The sequence below is a fragment of the Meriones unguiculatus genome, chromosome 11 (assembly GCF_030254825.1).
Source record: "Meriones unguiculatus strain TT.TT164.6M chromosome 11, Bangor_MerUng_6.1, whole genome shotgun sequence".
In the NCBI taxonomy this organism is placed as follows: domain Eukaryota; kingdom Metazoa; phylum Chordata; class Mammalia; order Rodentia; family Muridae; genus Meriones; species Meriones unguiculatus.
In genome coordinates, this window is record NC_083359.1 from 94,681,101 (window position 1) to 94,702,079 (window position 20,979).

The 20,979-nt window shown below is 38.9% G+C and overlaps 1 protein-coding gene across 1 annotated transcript in view; it reads left to right on the forward strand.

Moving 5' to 3' along the window:
* Nucleotides 1-20,979, forward strand: part of Fmn2 (formin 2) — a 312,755-nt gene that overhangs the window by 205,627 nt on the left and 86,149 nt on the right. The window contains exon 15 of the mRNA XM_060364725.1: nucleotides 13,205-13,297. Within this exon, the coding sequence (XP_060220708.1) occupies nucleotides 13,205-13,297 (93 nt within the window). The remainder of the gene's footprint in view (nucleotides 1-13,204; nucleotides 13,298-20,979) is intronic.

A 20,979-nucleotide genomic window follows, 5' to 3' on the forward strand; every position in this document is an offset into this window, starting at 1 on the left:
CAGCCCTCAGATACTGTGCCAAGGATCAACCAGATACCCCTACCTAGACTGACAAAACTGTGGGAACTCCTGGTCCTTCAAGAGGGCTGCACCCACAGCATCCGGACCAGAGCAGTGCCTACAGCCGAAATCCCAGAGAGGGACACACAGCTTCTGGTCCAGACTGAGGCACCCAGCCTCCAGACCAGAGCAGCACCCCCAGGTGCCAACTCAACCTAGGTGCACATTCTCTAGGCCCAGAGCGGAGCACTTAGCCTCTGGCCCAGAGACTTGCTGGGCGCTCCTCTCATTTTCCAGGACAGAACTGTGTGCCCCAGGATAACAGACTGAGTTTCCCTGTTGGAAGAAAACCCCAAAGCTAGGGAATCAGCAGGTTCTTCAAGAGGACTGTACCTGGAAAACTGTAACAACAGCAGCAGCTCACTAAATTTATAACGAGAAACCCAGCAGTGGGGCAGCTGTCTTGAGAACTTCTATGGGTAAGAGGAGAGCCGCCCCTGCCTAACAAAGACCACAGCTACTACTCAGGGCTAAACACCTGAGGTGAGCAGTGGCAATTCCTGAGAAACACTGGCCATACAGTGACCATAACCAAAAAGCAGAGGAGGACTCCTTCAGGAAAAATCATCTTCCGGCCAAGGGTATTCTCCCTACCTCAGGACTCCAGGAAGCACAGAAACTAACAGCCAACACCTAAAACAGCCCGGTGGGTAGAGGTCAGCGTAAAAGCTCAACCAACAAAAGACAGAGCAATATGGCATCTCCAGAACCCTGCCATCCAGGGGCGAACAGCCCTGGACAACGCAGCACAATAGAAAATCAAGAAGATGACCTTATATCTATGCTGATGAAGAGGATAATAGAGGAAACAAATAAAATACGTAAAGAATTAGAGGAAGATAAAAAACAAACAGATCATGGCTATCCGTAAAGAAATGGAGGAAGTTAAAGATGAGCAGATTATGGCCATCAGTGAAGAAATATGGGAAGATGCAGCCAAACAGTTTGCAGCCTTCAGAGAAGAAATAATTAAATCACTGAAAGAAGTAAAAGAAACAGAGTTGAAGGAACTAAAAGAAAAAGAGGAAAATACAATCAGACAGGTTAAGGAAGTAAACAAAACAAATCAAGACCTGAAGATAGAACTGGAAAAATTAAAGAAAACACAAATGGAGGAAATAATGGAGACGAAGAATTTAGGGAAGAAAACAGGAACTACAGAGGTAAGCATAACCAACAGACTACAGGAGATGGAAGAAAGAATCTCAGGTGTAGAAGATACAATGGAAGAAATCGATGTATCAGTCAAAGAAAATGTTAAATCCAAAAACTTCTTGACACACACCGTCAAAGAAATACAAGACAATATGAAAAGACAAAACCTAAGAATAATAGGTATAGAGGAAAAAGAAGACTCCCTTCTCCAAGGCCCAGAAAATATTTTCAACAAAATCATTGAAGAAAATTTCCCCAAGTTAAAGGAGAAGCCAATAAGATTACATGAGGCCTACAGAACACCCATCAAATTTGACCAGAAAAGAAAATCCTCCTGCCACATAATAATCAAAACAGTAAGTATACAGAACAAAGAAAAGATACTAAAAGCTGCAAGGGAAAAAGGCCAAGTAACATATAATGGAAAACCCATTAGAATCATACCTGACTTTTCAACAGAGACTATGAAAGCCAGAAGGGCCTGGACGGATATCATGCAGACCCTAAGAGAACACAGATGTCAGCCCAGGCTACTATACCCTATAAAACTCTCAGTCCTCATAGAGGGAGAAAACAAGATATTCAATGACAAAAACAAATTTCAACAATACCTACATACAAGTCCAGCATTACAGAAGACACTGGAAGGGAAAATACAACCCAAGAAAATTAGCTTCTGTCAAGAAAACACAGGAAATAATTAACCTTACTACAGTAAAACAAAAAGCAACCAAGCACACAACCTTATGACCACAGCCAACATCAAAATCAAAGGATCTAACAGCCACTGGTCATTAATCTCTCTCAACATCAATGGACTCAACTCTCCAGTAAAAAGACACAGATTAACATACATAAACAAAACCCAGAAATCTGTTTCATACACGAAACACACCTAAGGCACAAAGATAGACATTACATGAGGGTAAAAGGTTGGAAAACGACTTTCCAAGCAAACAGACCCAAGAAACAAGCAGGAGTAGCCATTCTAATATCTGATAAAATAGACTTTCAACCAAAATTAATTAAAAACAGATGGGGAAGGACACTTCATACTCATCAAGGGACAGTTCCACCAGGAAGACATCACAATCCTGAACATCTATGCCCCAAATACAAGAGCACCCACATTTGTAAAAGAAACATTGATAAAACTTAAACCACACATAGATCCCCACACACTAATAGTGGGAGACTTCAACACCCCACTCTCAACAAAGGACAGATCAACAAAACAGAAATTAAACAAAGAAACAATATCTCTGACAGATATCATGAATCAAATGGACCTCACAGACATTTACAGAACCTTACACCCAAACACAAAAGAATTTACCTTCTCAGCACCTCATGGAACCTTCTCCAAAATAGACCATATAGTTGGTCACAAAGCAAGCCTCAACAGATACAAGAAGATTGAAATAATCCCTTGTATCTTGTCTGATCACCATGGAATAAAGTTGGACTTCAACAACAACAGAAATAGCAAAAAGCCTACACACACATGGAAACTGAACAACTTGTTACTAAATGACAGCTGGGTCAGGGAAGAAATAAAGAAAGAAATTAAAGTCTTCCTAGAACTCAATGAAAATGAAGACACAACATACCTAAAGTTGTGGGATACAATGAAAGCAGTGCTGAGAGGAAAGTTCATAGCACTAAGTGCCTTCAAGAAGAAATTCGAGACAGCTCATTCAAGCAACTTAATGGTCCACTTAAAAACGCTAGAAAAAGAAGAAGCAGACACATCAAAAAGGAGTAGGCGGGGCTGGAAATAATCAAACTCAGGGCTGAAATCAATCAATTAGAAACAAATAAAACAATTCAAAGAATCAATGAAACCAAGAGCTGGTTCTTTGAGAAAATCAACAAGATCGAGAAACCCTGAGCCAAGCTAACTAAAAGGCAGAGAGACACCACCCAAATCAACAAAATCAGAAATGAAAAGGGGGACATAACTACAGACACTGAGGAAATCCAAACAATCATTAGGACTTACTTCAAAAGTCTATATGCCACAAAATTTGAAAATCTAAACGAAATGGAGAATTTTCTTGATCGATTTGACTTACCAAAGCTGAATCAGGAACTGGTAAATCAATTAAATAGTCCTATATCCCCCAAAGAAATAGAAGCAGTCATCAAAAGTCTCCCATCCAAAAAAAGCCCAGGACCAGATGGCTTCAGCCCAGAATTCTACCAGACCTTCAAAGAAGAGCTAACTCCAATTCTCTTCAAACTATTCCACAAAATAGAAACAGAAGGAACATTACCAAACTCATTCTATGAAGCCACAGTCACCTTGGTACCTAAACCTCACAAAGACTCAACAAAGAAAGAGAATTTCAGGCCAATCTCCCTTATGAACATTGATGCAATAATACTTAACAAAATACTCGCAAACTGAATACAAGAACACATCAAAGATATTATCCACTATGACCAAGTAGGCTTCATCCCAGGTATGCAGGGGTGTTTCAATATATGGAAATCCATCAATGTGATCCACCATATTAACAAACTGAAAGAAAAAAACCACATGATAATCTCCCTAGATGCTGAAAAAGCCTTTGACAAAATCCAACACCCATTCATGTTTAAAGTATTGGAGAGATCAGGGATACAAGGCACATATCTAAACATAGTAAAGGCGATATACAGCAAGCCTATAGCCAACATCAAACTGAATGGAGAGAAACTTAAAGCAATCCCACTGAAATCAGGGACAAGACAAGGTTGCCCACTCTCCCCATACCTCTTCAACATAGTGCTGGAAGTCCTTGCTAGAGCAATAAGACAGTTGAAGGAGATCAAGGGGATACACATGGGAAAGGAAGAAGTTAAATTATCACTATTTGCAGATGATATGATAGTATACATGAGTGACCCCAAAAACCTACCAGGGAACTCCTGCAGCAGATAAACACCTTCAGCAAAGTGGCTGGATACAAAATTAACTCAAAAAAATCAGTAGCCCTCCTGTATACAAAAGACAAAAGGGCTGAGAAAGAAATTAGAGAAACAACAGCCTTCACAATAGCCACAAATGACATAAAGTACCTTGGTGTAACCCTAACCAAGCAAGTCAAAGACTTGTATGAAAAAATTTTCAAGTCTCTGAAGAAAGAAGAAGATATGAGAAAATGGAAAGATCTCCCATGCTCATGGCTTGGCAGGATTAACACAGTAAAAATGGCCATCTTACCAAAAGCAATCTACAGATTTAATGCAATTCTCATCATATTGCCAACACAATTCTTTACAGACCTTGAAAGAAAAATTCTCAACTTCATATGGAATAACAAGAAACCCAGAATTGCTAAAACAATCCTCTACATTAAAAGATCTTCTGGAGGTGTCTCCATCCCTGATCTCAAGCTGTACTGTAGAGCAACAGTTATAAAAACTGCATGGTACTGGCATTAGAAACAGAATGGTGTATCAATGGAACTGAACAGAAGACCCAGAAATAAACCCACACACTTATGGATACCTGATTTTTGACAAAGATGCCAAAACCATACAATGGAAAAAAGATAGCATCTTCAACAAATGGTGCTGGTCCAACTGGATGTCTACATGTAGAAAAAGGAAATAGATCCATACTTATCACCCTTTACAAAACTGAAGTCCAAGTGGATCAAAGACCTCAACATAAAACCAGACACATTAAATCGGCTAGAAAAAAAAGTGGGGAATACCCTAGAACTCATTGGTAGAGGAGAAAACTTCCTGAACAGAACACCAACAGCACAGGCTCTAAGAGCAACAATCAATAAATGGGACCTCATGAAAATGAAAAGCTTCTGCAAAGCAAAGGACACAGTCATCAAAACAAAGCGGCTGCCTACAGATTGGGAAAGAATCATCACCAACCCTTTATCTGACAGAGGACTCATATCCAGTATATATAAAAAACTAAAGTAGCTGAAATGCAGCAAAACAAGTAATCCACTTAAAAATTGGGGAACAGAGCTAAACAGAGAATTCTTGGTAGAGGAATATCAAATGGCAGAGAAGCACTTAAAGAAATGCTCAACCTCATTAGCCATTAGGGAAATGCAAATCAAAACAACCCTGAGATTTTACCTTACACCCATCAGAATGGCCAAGATGAAAAACTCAAGTTACAACACATGCTGGAGAGGTTGTGGAGAAAGGGGAACCCTTCTCCACTGCTGGTGGGAGTGTAAACTTGTACAACCACTCTGGAAATCAATCTGGCACTTTCTCAGACAACTAGGAGTAGCGCTTCCTCAAGATCCCACCATACCACTCCTAGGCATATACCCAAAAGAGGCTCAAGTACACAAAAAGGACATTTGCTCAACCATGTTTTTAGCAGCTTTATTTGTAATAGCCAGAAGCTGGAAACAACCCAGATGCCCCTCAACTGAAGAATGGATGCAGAAACTGTGGTACATCTATACAATGGAATATTACTCAGCAATGAAAAATAAGGAAATCATGAAATTTGCAGGTAAATGGTGGGACCTGGAAAGGATCATCCTGAGTGAGTTGTCCCAGAAACAAAAAGACACACACGGTATATACTCACTCATATAGACATACAACATAGAATAAACCCACTAAAATCTGTACATCTAAACATACTAAGCAAAAGAGAGGACCCTAACTAAAATGTTCAATCCCTATCCTGAAACGCAAAGAGGATGGATATCAGAAGAAAAAGAAAACAGGAAACAACCTAGGAACCTGCTACAGAGGGCCTCTGAAAGCCAGAAGAAAACAGGAAACAACCTCGGAACCTGCCACAGATGGCCTCTGAGAGACTCTGCCATGCAGACTGTGAAAGCAGATGCTGAGCCTGATGGCCAACTGACGGGTACAGTGAATGGAATTTTATGTAAGAAGTGGGAAATAGTAAGAGCTGGAGAGGGCAGGAACTCCACAAGGAGAGCAACAGAAAAAGAAAATTTGAACACAGGGAACTTCCCAGAGACTCATACTCCAACCAAGGACTATTCATGGCAGCCACTTCTGATGAGAACCTGATAGACTAAGATCAGAAAGAAGGAGAGGAAGACTTCCTCAATCAGTGGACGTGGGGAGGGGCATGCATGCAGAAAGGTGGGCGGGAAGGGTAGGATCGGGAGGGGAGGAGTGAGGGGCTTATGGGGGGATACAAAGTGAATAAAGTGTAATTAATAAAAGTTAAAAAAATTAAATTAAAAACAGAAAAAAGAAAACAATTTAAAGATTTTAAAACATATGAAAAGTTATATATGTGCATATATATATATATATGTGTGTGTGTAGTTAACACTAAGACTCTTTCAGCTAAGTAAGATAGTATTAAAGTAAAAACCAATCTTTCCATGATCCTTGAGGCACACCTCACAATGGAACCTCAATCCAGCCAGTGTCATTTACTCAACACACGTGCAAACACACCACACACACAAGTGCATGTACACACATACCTACATACACACACATACACAGACATAAAGTCACTCAAACACACACTCACACATGAACACATACACACACACATTGGTTCTAGGTTATCTGTTTTCTCTACATAGACATCTTTTTTGGTCATAATCTGAAACATTGTCTTCAATGTTTAATGAGATTTAGAGATGAACACTCAGTTTCCAAATTGTATGTTATTCACAAACAAATGATCTCGCATAGTATTGTCAACTGTGTGATAGCAATAACTAGATCACACTTACATTCTTACTGCACTGTGTGCTTTACCTGCATCAAAATTTGAATATCCAAAGCCCTGTGAATTAGGCACTATTAGTTTTACCATTTTTATAAGACATTGTAACACAAGAGTTCACATACCTAGTCAATGTTAGGAAAATAGTCAGTGAAAGATGCAGTGTGTATGCCCATTGTCCACAGCCAAGCTCTAGGACCCTGAGTTAGATTGTTTTCTGGCTATTGCTGCCTCTGGGAATATCACACAGAAACAGTGACAGGTAAACTGACACAGAGCTTTGTTATGGGCATAGTTCTAAGTATTTTACATGTATTCACTTATTTAGCCCTCATAGCAACCCTAGGGAGATGGTCACTTATTTTTCATGTACTATAGTTGATGAACCTGAAGCATGGGAAGTGAACTATCCATTAGAAAGTCATACACAGTATATTCCTTTTAGGTGCAACCCTAAAACGGGTTGCCTTTGTCCATGGAAGGAAAGCAAAATCAGTTATGTATAAAGTGGTGGGGGATGGTGTGACAAAAGGAATTCTGTTAGAGGGATGATTTTTTTTTTTTCAATGCAGTTTATTCAGGAACATTGAACAATCCTCGGACCCCGGGGAAAGCCAGCCCACAGCTTAAATAGCCTCTGGGTAGCCAACCCAGGCGTGCCACGGGGGCAATGCAGATAGGTCCACATACATGGAAGCAAGCCAGATCCTCGGCCTTAGCCAAATGTGGAGTTGTTCGTGACAGAGAGCACTCACCATCGGGAAGGTGGAAGGCGGAAACCAGCTCCATCTTTAAGGCATAGCATTCCGCAGCTCTCTACAGTTCCCCCTTTTTGTTTTAGGCGCATCAGGCAAGAGGGATGATTTTTTTAACAGCATTATATGTAGTAGCCCTCATTAATTTGTATTTTTTTAAATTTGCATGGAAGTATTTTAAGGTTGCATTTAAAAATATGTTTCAAATGCTCAGAAAAACAGCAAAGAGTAAACAGGACAAGCACACACAATACATAATACATATACTTATAAATATACATATATGCATACATACATACATAAGGTACCTAATTTATGCTTCTTAAAACCAAAATTGCAGTGACTAGGATGACAGAGAATTAGACATTGAAGAAACAGATTATTTAATATTAATAATCATTAAATCAAAGTATAAAATGAAACATGGTGAAAATTAATGAACAAAGCATTAATGAACAAAGCATTAATGAATTGGGAAACAGGTAAAGCAAATTACTGAATGTGAAACTAAGTCTCAAAAGGAGAAAATGGTGACATAAAGGTTAGGAAAATATGTTCAAAAAAGTAATGGCTGTAATTTTCCCAAAACTGCTAATACTATAAACTCTGAAGTTCAATGAAGACCAGGTAGAAGACATATAAATCATCCTATACTAAAACATCCCATAATTATGCTTTTAAAAAGCAATTGCAAATACATTAATTTCAATTGTTTGAGCAAAATACAGTATGTACAGAAGAACAAAGAAAGAGAAAAGAGCAAATGTATCTGCAGATATATTGTAACCTAGAAGACAAAGAAGTATCACCTTGTGATTTTGTAATATAAGAAAATAGAACAGTCAGGGATCAACTTTGATCATCCCTGATGATGACATTTGAGACTTTTCAGTTATTCTGTGACTTAAGTGCAAATCTGTGCTACAGACCATCTTGCACAAAATAGTTTAAGGTTAGATTTGATGATTATTTGTTAAGAGGTAAAACTCTCAAAGTATGATATATTAATAAATGTATGATTTTGAAATTAAAAAAAAGAAGTCCTTTAAATATTCTTATTAGTAAGTGCTGATGGTACATTTTTTCTTTCTCTTTTTAGCTTTTATACTTTTTAAAAATCATCATTTCATAATTTGTATTTTTAATATAAAATTTTAACTGATTCATGAAAACACAAAAAATTAAATATGTTAGTGGGACATGATTTGGCTTACTTTTATCTGTCTATCATTTGTTTGTTTGTTTGTTTGTTTGTTTGTTTGTTTTGAGGCAGGGTCTCAGGTATCCCAAGCTGGCCTCCTCTTACTGTATAGCTGTAGAGGACTTTGCCCTTCTGATCTGTCATCACGCCAGTCCACACCCTTGACCACCAATGTGCATCACTTGTCTTGTTGTAAGGGGATACTTGGCAGGAAACATATTGATGGAAGGTGTTTCTTGGCCCACAGTAGGTCACAGCGTGTCTACAGCCAGGTAGGAAGCAAACAGGAAGTAGAGCCACGCTATGAATCCTCAGTTCTTACCACTATTTCCTCCCGGAGTGCTCTTCCTCCTTAAAGCTCTAGGAGCGTCTCAAAGAGCACTATCATCTGGAGACAAGTGCTCAAACACTTGAACCCAGGGGACATGTTTCACATTCAAAACACTGCATCATGCCTGACAGAAGACTGCAAGTACATGATCTCCTACCATCCAAAGCTCAACAAATTCATGTTCACGTTCTTCCCTCTGAAAGCCACTCTACCTATATGACTGTTCCATAACACCCAAACTTTAGATGGCACTGACATCCTTTCCCTGTCTACTTTATTCCTGCACACACAGCAGTCACTGTGTGAGCCTTTTAGATGTCTTTAATCATTTTCAAAATGACTTGAATATAACTCTTGCTGGTGGATTGCAGAGAGTCTCCCTAGTGCTCTAAACTCTAATGTTTGTTTCTTTTTATAATATTTGCACAATAATCCATGACCTATCTCGGCTGATTTTAACCCTTAAATATTTCTTAAATCTATGCCTTCCTCTCTTTGTGTATGATATATATTTTAAAAAGTTTTTGTTCTTGTCCTGGCAGAAAGGAAGTAGTGTACATCTCACTACCCTCAGGGCTCTGGAAGTAGAGTTTGTGTTCTCTCTCTCTGTTCCCTCTCCCTCTCCCCCCTCTCTCTATATATATATACACACAAAGACATAGGTAGATAGATGATAGAGACAGATGACAGATAAATAGATAATTGATAAAGATGGATAGATGACAGATAGATGATTGATTGATATAGATAGATAGGTGATAGAGTGTGTGTGTGTGTGTGTGTGTGTGTGTGTGTTTGTGTGTGTATCCTGAATCTGCAATGTTGTATGGACTAGGCTCTTCTGTGGAGAGAGGGCCCAATTTAGTTCTGAAAGGTTAGAGTTTCTCATCTAATCAGCATGTTTGTCCTCCTGTGTCTATGTTGTAGATGCTAATGAAACTTTCTCTAGGCTAACATAAAAACAGTAATTTTAGGCTGTAATTAACATTGATTGAACTTGGAGACTTGAGTAAATCATGGCTGGAATACTCCAACTCTCTCAGAAAGTAACCAACTTCTCGTGATGTAAGTCTGCCTTGGAGAAAGCTGTGTGATGCTGAAGGTTAATCTGACAGTGATGAAGTGGTGTTTCCCCTTCCTCACAGCATGCTGCTCTGTACAAGAACGAGATGTGTTGGAGTCGGTTTTAAAATGGAATATCTGAGGGTTTTGTTCCTCCTTCCCTCTGGCTGTATTTTTCTTTGTTGGGAAGCCTAATGCATACTTCCCAATATCAGTCCTTTAACATCACACAAAAATCTCTTTGGCTCAGAAAAGTCTTTAAATTAAACAAAAGTTAACACAATTGGAATGACTCAGTTATGCCAACAGCCTCCTGACAAATGTTTTTTAATATTTGGATTTGACTATAATTAAGTTTTCCGAGAACTCTATCTTTGTTCTGATTTTAATAATGTTTCTAAATGACCCTTCAAGTTTATATTGCAGTGTTTTGTGTTGTTTTTTTTAATTGCATAGTCACATACCAATCTTTAAAATGATAAGTACTAGCCAGAATGATATGTTGTGAAATATGGCATATTATGGCTAAGAATAGAATTGGGGCCAGAATTTTAAAGAAATGTCTCAATGTCTTATGTACTAACTGCATTAAACTTATTTTTATCTGCGTTATGTGTTAGAATGTTTATAAAAAAACAGGACACGTGTGCATATTTTTAAACTCTAATCCACAATATGTTTTAACAGCAGATCTTCCCTTCTTGGTAAACTAGACACAAATAATAGAATACATTTTATCTCATAGTAAAGAAGTTTGAGAGCTAGAATTTGGGCTTTGGGATCCTTTGTAGTGTTGTCCCATCTACCAATGTAGAGTGTGACAGACTAAAGAAATTCATCACCGTGGGTATGGTAGATAGCACTTTCTTTTGTGTAAAGCTCTGGTTCCTCTGTACCTCAAGCACTGTGCACACAGATGAAGAGGACCCTTCTTAGAGACTAGGAACTATAATCTGAGGTAAAGATACACAACTAAATCAATGTGAGGCACTGGTAACACACACCATGTATTAGGGTCTATAAATTTGCATATATCGACTGTTTTCGTACATATTTTAACACTCACCACAGATAAGAATAAGCGTAATGCAGTTAACACACAAGGCATTTGGGATGCTTCTTTCAAATGTTGGCTCCCATTCTATTTTTAGCTGTAGCATAGCATATTTCATTTGACCCTGCTGGAAATAATTGACTAAAATATTGAAAGGGGGCACTAATAAATTGGGCTTTATTTTCTATAAGCAATGGCATATGTTGCCTTCCTATTTAGGATCTAATTTATGCCTTGTTTTAGAAAATTCTTGAAAGTATGCTATGATCAAGTGTTTAGCATTATGTGCAGACATTTTTTAAAAGACAGGAAGCTGAGTCTGGTGGCATTGGCCTAGTATCTCAGCTATTCTAGCAACTAAAGGATCTTAAGTTTAAAGTCTGCATGGGCTACAGAGTGAGTTCAAGACCAACACGAGCAAGTGAGACCTCTTGTCAAAACAGTCAAAAGAAGCCTGGGGACCTAGCTTGGTACATGACTTGCCTAGCTCATCCAAGACCCTGGGTTCAAGTCTCAGCACAACCGAACAAATAAATTACAAACGAAAAATGTAGCTGGCTTCATTGAGCTCTCATCAATGATATAATCCAAGGCAGATGACTGCAATCTCTCTCCTTCTCCGACCCATTCTCCTCACCAAGTAGGTTGGTGACAATGAGGTACCCACATGTTACTCACACATACACACACACCCCCCACATACACCACACACACCACTCACACATACCATACACATGCACATACATACATACACACCACACATTCATACGTATATCCACACACCACATATACACATACACCCCACACACCCCACACCACACACATATACATATACACACCACACACATATACTCCACACACATACCCCACTAACATGCCACACACGCACACACACACACACACACACACACACACACCAGACTTCACAGAACAGAAACATGGTTTTATAGGAACAACCTAAGCAAGCTTGAGAGAGGGTAGTGACCAGTTTTTCTGAGCCCAGAATAGATCTGGCCAACATAGATTTTTATATTTAAGGATGCAGTTTTCAGCTTTAGATCCCTTCCTCCCTGAGTTGGAGCACTCCTTTCGTTAGTGACAGGCACATCTTCAGAAATTCCCTTAGAGATGACTCACAACTCCAGAAGAGTCTGTCCTGAGGAATTTGTGATGCTGTGGAATGGAAAGGGAAAACAATCTTCAGTGTCAGCTCAGAACTTCATGCACGAGTCTGTTCTTTCTTCCTACGTCCCGCCTGTATTTACACCTTAATTTTCTCAGCTGTCCTAGAAGGTAGTAATGTCTCTTCCTTTGCCTTATGTTCAAGATTTGATTAAATTATCAGTAAAAATCTCCTGATGCCAAGCAAGGAAGTGCTCTGGAAATAGCGGCTACCTTGCTAAAGTTAGCACCTCTGTGCTTTATTTTTCAGAAATCTTGACTATAATTAGAGATAAGATTGGGTTAGAAGTCATTTGATAGTTACAATAGTAGAAATGCTTCGCTCTCTCTGTACTATCTACTGGGCACTATTATAACATCTCAAAGCTCTTACCAGGTTTGACCCCGGAACTTCGCTGCGACATAGGCTCTGGTAACCCTACCATTCTCATGAAGAAACCCAGATCCTGAGATACAAGTCACTTGTGGAACCTACCCATTTATAAGTGGGAATGTATTTTTATGGTTCACTGAAAGGGCACATAACATATAACCATGAAGCTGTTTCCAATATGGGTACACAACACATGTCAGTGGAAACTGTTGATGAAAGGTTTGGAAAGGGTCAACGAAAGGGTTTTTCAACATTGGCTCGTAGGCTTTCTAAAGACTAGCGTAGTGTTGACAATGCGCCGTTCTAAAACTGGTCTTGTCCTCTTCGTTTCAGCCTGTGAGGTGGAAGCCGGTAAAGTGTACCAGGTCTCCTCTGAAGAGCACATGCAACCTTTCAAGGAAAACATGGAACAGTTCATCAGCCAAGGTAAACGGCAGAGATGCCGCCCCCGCCCCTCAGGCAGCGCGGAGCAGCCATCCGTCTCAAAGCAAATCTAAACAAGAATATTTTGGCATTACTGAAAACAACAACAACCTCCCCCCCCCCCCCCGCAATAACCAAACAAGACTTGGATTAATCGTATCCCAGGCATGAGAAGCTATTTGCTAGCTCTGCCTTTCGGTGGCTACTCGTCACGGTTTCTGGATGGTCTTCTGTGAGCAACACACCATTCCTTTATTCGTATTATAAAAACATTAAAACGTTGTGCTCTTATTTTTAGATTCAGATATTTTTGTGAGGTGTGTTGTCCTTTTGAAAAATTTTGTTGTTGTGGTTGATGATGGTTTTGTTTGTTTTGTTTTGTTTTCAGTGATGCATTCTGAACTGTACTGAGGTCCTTGCATACATGGACAAAAGCTCTACCATGGAGATACATCTCCAAACGATTCCCTTACATTTCAACTCCGCTTATGACCTCAGTACAATCTGGTTTTTATTTGCTTTGTCAAAACATTGCACCCAAAGAACAAAGTCCATCGGTGTCTTTTAAACCTTCAGGACACCATCTGCTGTTTTTGTGGAGTGAATTAATACCTCTAGATATTTAACATGTTTTTTTTTTCAGGGAGTGTAAATATTATATCAGTGATATTTTCTACATTATGAAGCCATAAACAGGGATGGGAAATTTCAGAAAATACTAAAAACTTTTTTGTTTTCTATCTTTTTTTTTGGTCTCATTGTTTGAAGTCATTGAAACTTACAATTATATCAAAGCATTTACTACTCAAAACATTTCAGCACTGGAATGTAACATCTCTTCTGAAGATCAGATTTATATCATGCCATGCTCTGGGAAAGATTTTGCTCTTTGAGGAATTCTCCTAGAGGCGATTATGGCATGAGACTAAGGCCAAATAGCACCCTGAAGACTGGGTTTGCCCTCTCTGTAGTCAACTATGGCTTTCATAGTTTGTTCAACTGTCACTGTTGATGATTTATAAAGAATGAGTCATGGCTCAATTTAATCAACGTAAGAATAATTTCCTTTAGATAGAAAAATATTACTTTTAAGACAATGGTGGAGATTGAAAGAGAACACTGTTGAAATTCATGAATCAAAGTGATTATCATTCTCACATTCAACTCTGTATGAACAAAGGTAGATTAACAAACTGAAAGAAAAAAAACCAAAGGTAGAAATCTCATTCAATCCTGAAGCATTCTTCAACCAAAATCATAGCCTGTGGTTGGATATTAGAGAATTCAGGGGCCTCATTTCCCTAGTGATGAAAAAAAGCTGAGTCTTGTTTTTCTCTACCTGGTGGTATTTTAAGATTAAGAATGTGTCATTTAAAAAGATGACACATGATTAGAAGATTATATAGCTAAAGGTGTTCAGTAAGCCTTTGTGGCTTTTTAAAAGTAGGAAGTTCTTAATTCTAGGACTTGTCTAAGACAAAGGAAGGCATTTTGACAGATTTCATATGTATACTGTGGGCAAGGGTACATGTTCTACATGATTTATTACACATAGTATATACTTGTTATAAATTTCACCTGGCTTATCATATATATTGTTACCGCATTATGCATTATTATATAGTGTTAATTCATATTTTATAAATAAAAATGAGATTGTGTTTTATGACTGAACCTTTCCTAGTCATTAAAAGAAGATGAATAAAAAGCAAATTCAAGCCACTGAATATTTAGGAATTTGGTTTCCAAAGTGCAGAGGACCACCATGAATAGTTTTTTGTTTGTTTATTTGTTTGTTTGTTTAAATTTTTTGGTAGTCATCTAGGATTCAAAGCCTAGCTGGAGGCCGATAGAGTTTGTTTAGTAGTTTACCCATGATTTCTCAGTCATCCTAAATGGCTGAATATCTTTATAATTTAATAACAGTTCAAGAAAATCTTTTAACTTATTCATTATGAAGTGACGTTTTTAGAAGATATACACCTCTGGGTTAAATAAAAGCATTTATGATGATAATAAAATATTCAGACTTTGGCAGGCATCACTTTTTGTCATTAGGTTGAACAGGACAGGTCTATTTTCTGTTATGTTCCATGAATACTTGTTTGTTATATATATATACACACATATGTATATAAACATATATACATGTTTACATATGTATATATATGTGTGTGTATACATTTTTTGCACACACACAAACAAACACATACATGGTTTGAGGCTATTGTTTAGTGGTTGAGTACAAGCTAAGCATGTTTGAGGCTCTGAGGTCAATCCCAGCAAAACAGAAAAAAAAATGTGTCTGGGCATTCTTCTGGCTATATATTGTAGCAGTGAATGTGATAGGCATGTGTTTTAGTGGATCTTACATTCCACATTGACATAAAGACAAATGGTAATGAAAATTTGCATTGATCAAATGTGTGAAATATTTATTACAATTTATTCACTTTGCATCCCAGCTAGAGCCCCCTCCCTCATCTCCTCCAGGTCTCACCCTCCCTACCTCTTCCTCCACTATGTCTCTCCCCAAATTTACTAATAGGGAAGGTTGTCTCCCCCTACTATCTGACCCTAGCCTATCAGGTTTCATCAGGACTCTCTGTATCCTCTTTCTCTGTGGCCTAGAAAGGCCACCTGGCCAGGGGGAGGTGATCAAAGACCAGACAACCTAGTTCATACCAGAGACTGCCCTTGCTCTTCTCACTAGGGAACCCCCGATGGAGACTGGGTTGCCCATGGGCTACATTTGAGCAGGGGGTCTCTGTGCATAGTCCTTGTTTGATTCATCAGTCTCTCTCTCTAGGCCCCTCTGGGCCCAGACATTTTGACTGTTGTTCTCCTTGTGGAGCTCCTGTCCCCTCCAGGTCTTTCTATCTTCCCCTTCTTTCATAAGATTCCCTGCACTGTGCCTAAAGTTTGATTATGAGTCTCAACATCTTCTTCAATACCTTGCTGGGTAGAGTCTTTCAGAGGCCCTCTATGGTAGGCTCCTGTCCTCTTCCCTTTCTTTTCCCACTTCTGATGTCTATCCTATTTGCCCTTCTGAATGAGGATTAAGCATTTTTTATAAGGCAGAATTTTTGGGGATCTTTATTTCTTTTAGGAATCAAGGTTAAATTCCAAAGAAAAAGTTATAACTATAGAAAATTCTACCTTATAAAAAAATCTACCTTAATAGCATATGTCAAATCATTGCTTATTACTAGGCTTTTATCAATAATAATATAGATTTGTCATTTCAGTCCTTGCCCAGTTTAACCACAGGAGAATATTCATATTTTATATACCCAGAGTCTGTTTAAATGTGCCTAATTCTCTAATTTAAAAATCTCTTGAACAGTTCAAAAGACAGACCGTGTCTAATGCTGGCCAAACGTTTTATTGCATTAGCTCCACAGTCTAACAGAAACATCTCTTATCCTTATAATCCAGCTATTGTGTGGTCTGTGGATCACATTCTAGCAATCTTTGTGGATTTCATCTCATCCCAGAACCCTCTTATTCATCCAATTTTTCCCTCCCTGCCTTCCTACTTCTCCTGAAGCCAGGATTTCATGCTCTCCATTTCAACATCTCTGTCTTGGGAATGTCTCTCATGTCGACTCTAAAGTAGGCAGCTGGAGAGGACTGCTGTCTGCTTGCTTTGAGACACTGGCTGTCTGTGAAGGTTCTAATTCCTCTATGATCAGGGACACTGAATGTAAATTCATTCTAATGATGTGCTGACCTCTGACCCACCTTTGATTCCTTACAATACTTAACTGTCTGCCACTGTGTTATTTTTTCTTCAACACCTGGGAGAGCAGCTTTGCTTGTCTTCTTCTAGTGCTTCCAGAGAATAGCCTCAGCCCTGTGACATGTTTGGTCCCCCAGCCCATAGAACAACAATCTCCCTCAAGCCTATTTCTTTGGTTTTTGTCTGCTACTTCTATAGCAGTGAATGGGAATGTGAGATCGTCTATATAAGGTATCCAGTGGCCCCTTAAATTCATGGCACAAACTATTGGAACTGGTTTCTACAGATCAGGATTCCTTTCCAAAATTAGGTTACTAAATTTCTGAGACTGTTTGTTTCATCTCCCCTTAAGCCATCACAGTCTGTCTTTGTAGCACTCTAGTGATAATCTAGCTTTATTTGGAATTGATGAAACAGGACAGTACAAACATTTTTCCCACACTTTACCAGGGTTGAACTCACAGACCCTCTGAACTCATATGTCCTGCTTTACTACCCCTGCATTCAAATGGAAACCCCGCTCCTATATCAGGCAAAGCCTTCTACACAAAGTATATTTCAAATTCTCCTCTATATGACAATGAGTATATTGTGTTACAGAAAAGAATAATCTTTAAGTGTTTCTCTGCCTTTCAATATTCCTCTATTGAGAATTCTCTGTTTAGCTCTGTTCCCCATTTTTTAATTGGATTACTTGGTTTGTTGCTTTTCAGTTTCTTTAGTTCTTTATATATACTGGATATTGGCTCTTTCTCAGATAGAGGGTTGGTAAAGATTCTTCCCCAATCTGTAGGTATTTGCTTTGTTTTGATGATGGTGTCCTTTGCTTTACAGAAGGTTTTCAGTTTCATGAGGTCCCATTTATTGATTGTTGCTCTTAGAGCCTGTGCTGTTGGTGTTCTGTTCAGGAAGTTTTCTCCTCTACCAATGAGTTCTAGGGTATTCCCCACTTTTTCTTCTAACCAATTTAATGTGTCTGGTTTTATGTTGAGGTCTTTGATCCACTTGGACTTTAGTTTTGTGCAGGGTGATAAGTATGGATCTATTTGCATTTTTCTACATGTAGATATCCAGTTAGACCAGCACCATTTGTTGAAGATGCTATCTTTTTTCCATTGTATGGTTTTGGCATCTTTGTCAAAGATCAGGTGTCCATAAGTGTATGGGTTTATTTCTGGGTCTTCTGTTCGGTTCCATTGATCCACCATTCTGTTTCTATGCCAGTACATGCAGTTTTTATAACTGTTGCTCTATATTACAGCTTAAGATCAGGGATGGAGACACCTCCAGAAGATCTTTTATTGTAGAGGATTGTTTTAGCAATTCTGGGTTTCTTGTTATTCCATATGAAGTTGAGAATTTTTCTTTCAAGGTCTGTAAAGAATTGTGTTGGTAAGTTGATGGGAATTGCATTAAATCTGTAGATTGCTTTTGGTAAGATGGCCATTTTTCCCATGTTAAATGCTCATCCTAATGAGCCATCAGGGAAATGCAAATCAAAACAACCCTGAGATTTCACCTTACACCCATCAGAATGGCCAAGATCAAAAACTCAAGTGACAACACATGTTGGAAAGGTTATGGAGAAAGGGCAACCTTCCTCCCCTGCTGGTGGGAATGTAAACTTATACAACCACTTGGAAATCAATCTGTCGATTTCTCAGACAACTAGGAATAGCACTTCCTCAAGATCCAGCCATACCACTCCTAGGTATATATCCAAAAGAGGCTTAAGTACACAATAAGGACATTTGCTCAACCATGTTTGTAGCAGCTTTATTTGCAATAGCCAGAAGCTGGAAACAACCCAGATATCCTCAACTGAGGAATGGATACAGAAATTTTGGTACATCTACACATGGAATATTACTCAGCAATGAACAATAAGGAAATTATGAAATTTTCAGGTAAATGGTGGGAACTGGAAAAGATCATCCTGAATGAGCTATCCCAGAAACAGAAAGACACACATGGTATATACTCACTCATATAGACATATAATATAGGATAAACCTACTAAAATCTGTACATCTAAAGAAACTAATCAAGAAGGAGGACTCTGACTAACACTCTCAGTCCCCATCCCAAAAGGCAAAGAGGATGGACATCAGAGGAAGAAGAAGACAGGAAACAAGTTAGGAACCTGCCACAGAGGGCCTCTGAAAGGCTCTGCCCTGTAGACTATCAAAGCAGAAGCTGAGAATCATGGCCAACTGTTCGGCAGAGTGCATGGAATCTTATGAAAGAAGTGGGAAATAGTAAGATCTGGAGAGGACAGGAACTCCACAAGGAGAGCAACAGAATCAAAAAATTTGAACACAGGGGTCTTTCCAGAGACTCATACTCCAACCAAGTACCATGTATGAATATAACCTAGAACCCCTGCACAGATGTAGCCTATGGCAGTTCAGTGTCCAAGTAGGTTCCATAGTAATGGGGACAGGGACTGCCTCAGACATGAACTGATTGTCCTGCTCTTTGATCACCTCCCCCTGAGTGGGGAACCGCCTTACCAGGCCACAAAAGCTGACAATGCAGACATTCCTGGTGAGATCTGATAGACTAGGATCAGAAGGAAGGAGAGGAAAACCTCCCCTATCAGTGGGTTTGGGGAGAAGCATGTGTGAATAAGGGAGAGGGAAGGTAGGATTAGGAGGGGGAGGGAGGGATTTATGGGGGGATACAAAATGAATAAAGTGTAATTAATAAAAGTTTAAAAAAAAAGAATAATCTTAAGAAGGACCCCAAAGTGGTACCTACGTAGATGATAAATCTTTTTAGTGATGGTCACATTTATTATTAAACCAATGATAGGTAGTCAGGAGAATTGAAAACAATGAAGGGAAATATGAAATTAAAGAAAACCAGGAGTAACATCATATGGAAAGGAGCAGTGGATGATAAGGCTGAGAAAGCTCCAGGGATCTAACTTCATGAATCCACATATCCCTGAATAAGAAACTTATACTGTATCCTAATATCTTTTTAGTAACATGGAAAAAGCTTAAGTGGAGGCAAATATTTCTTTGGAGAAGACTTCTTTTACTACTGGCATGTCATATGATCAGAGAAATGAGGAACTGAGTGCTGTTGAAGTGATGGAGCTAAAGACAGAATAGATTTGCCCAGCTATCCTGAGGGAAAAGCACATGGACATAAAGGAGAGACAGGTCGCAAAATTGCAGACTTGAATGACTAAGTATCACCAATCAATAACATAGAGAAGATAAATACACTGAGAGCTCCTTATTTAAAGTGTTGAGGACCAGAAGTATTTCAGTTTTTCCATTTTTAAGAGTTTGACATATTGGTATTGATTTTTCAAGTTTCAGATTTCAGAAGTCTGAACTCTGAAATGATCCAAAAATATCTGACTTTTTTGAGCAATGGTGTTAGATGCAGGGATGTTTGGGCTTGCACATCTTTGGGGAAGGGTTCTTCAATGGGTGTAGGAAGACATTTGAGTGAAATGTGAGCACCTATATGTAAGTAAACAAGTGTGCATCAGAGTGTGCAGGTTGGTTTGGGTTGGACTCAGCACAGAGTTCTGCAATTGAAAAGTGGGCAAACGAGGTGAAGGAAGATTATTGAATGGATGTGATTACCCAGGACAAGAATAAAACAGAGCCATGATCAAGATTCTGGGAGAGTGTACCCTATGCAGAATGGACAGAGGAAGGGAAGTTTCACTAGGCGTTAGTCTTCAGATAGGAAAGAAAAATGACAGGGTCTGTTGTAACAGAAACCCGACTTGGGAAGAATTTCAAGTTGTGATTTTTTTTCCCACATGTAATTGTATTGAGTGGCATGTTGGCCTGTACATATGAAGTTCTACCAACTTCTGGTTTTGGGTGGACCATGTTTTTGAGATTCATAGGAGCAGAAACCACATTTGTCCACTTTAGCATTTGAGACAAATGAGGAAGCACAATGGAATTGCTAT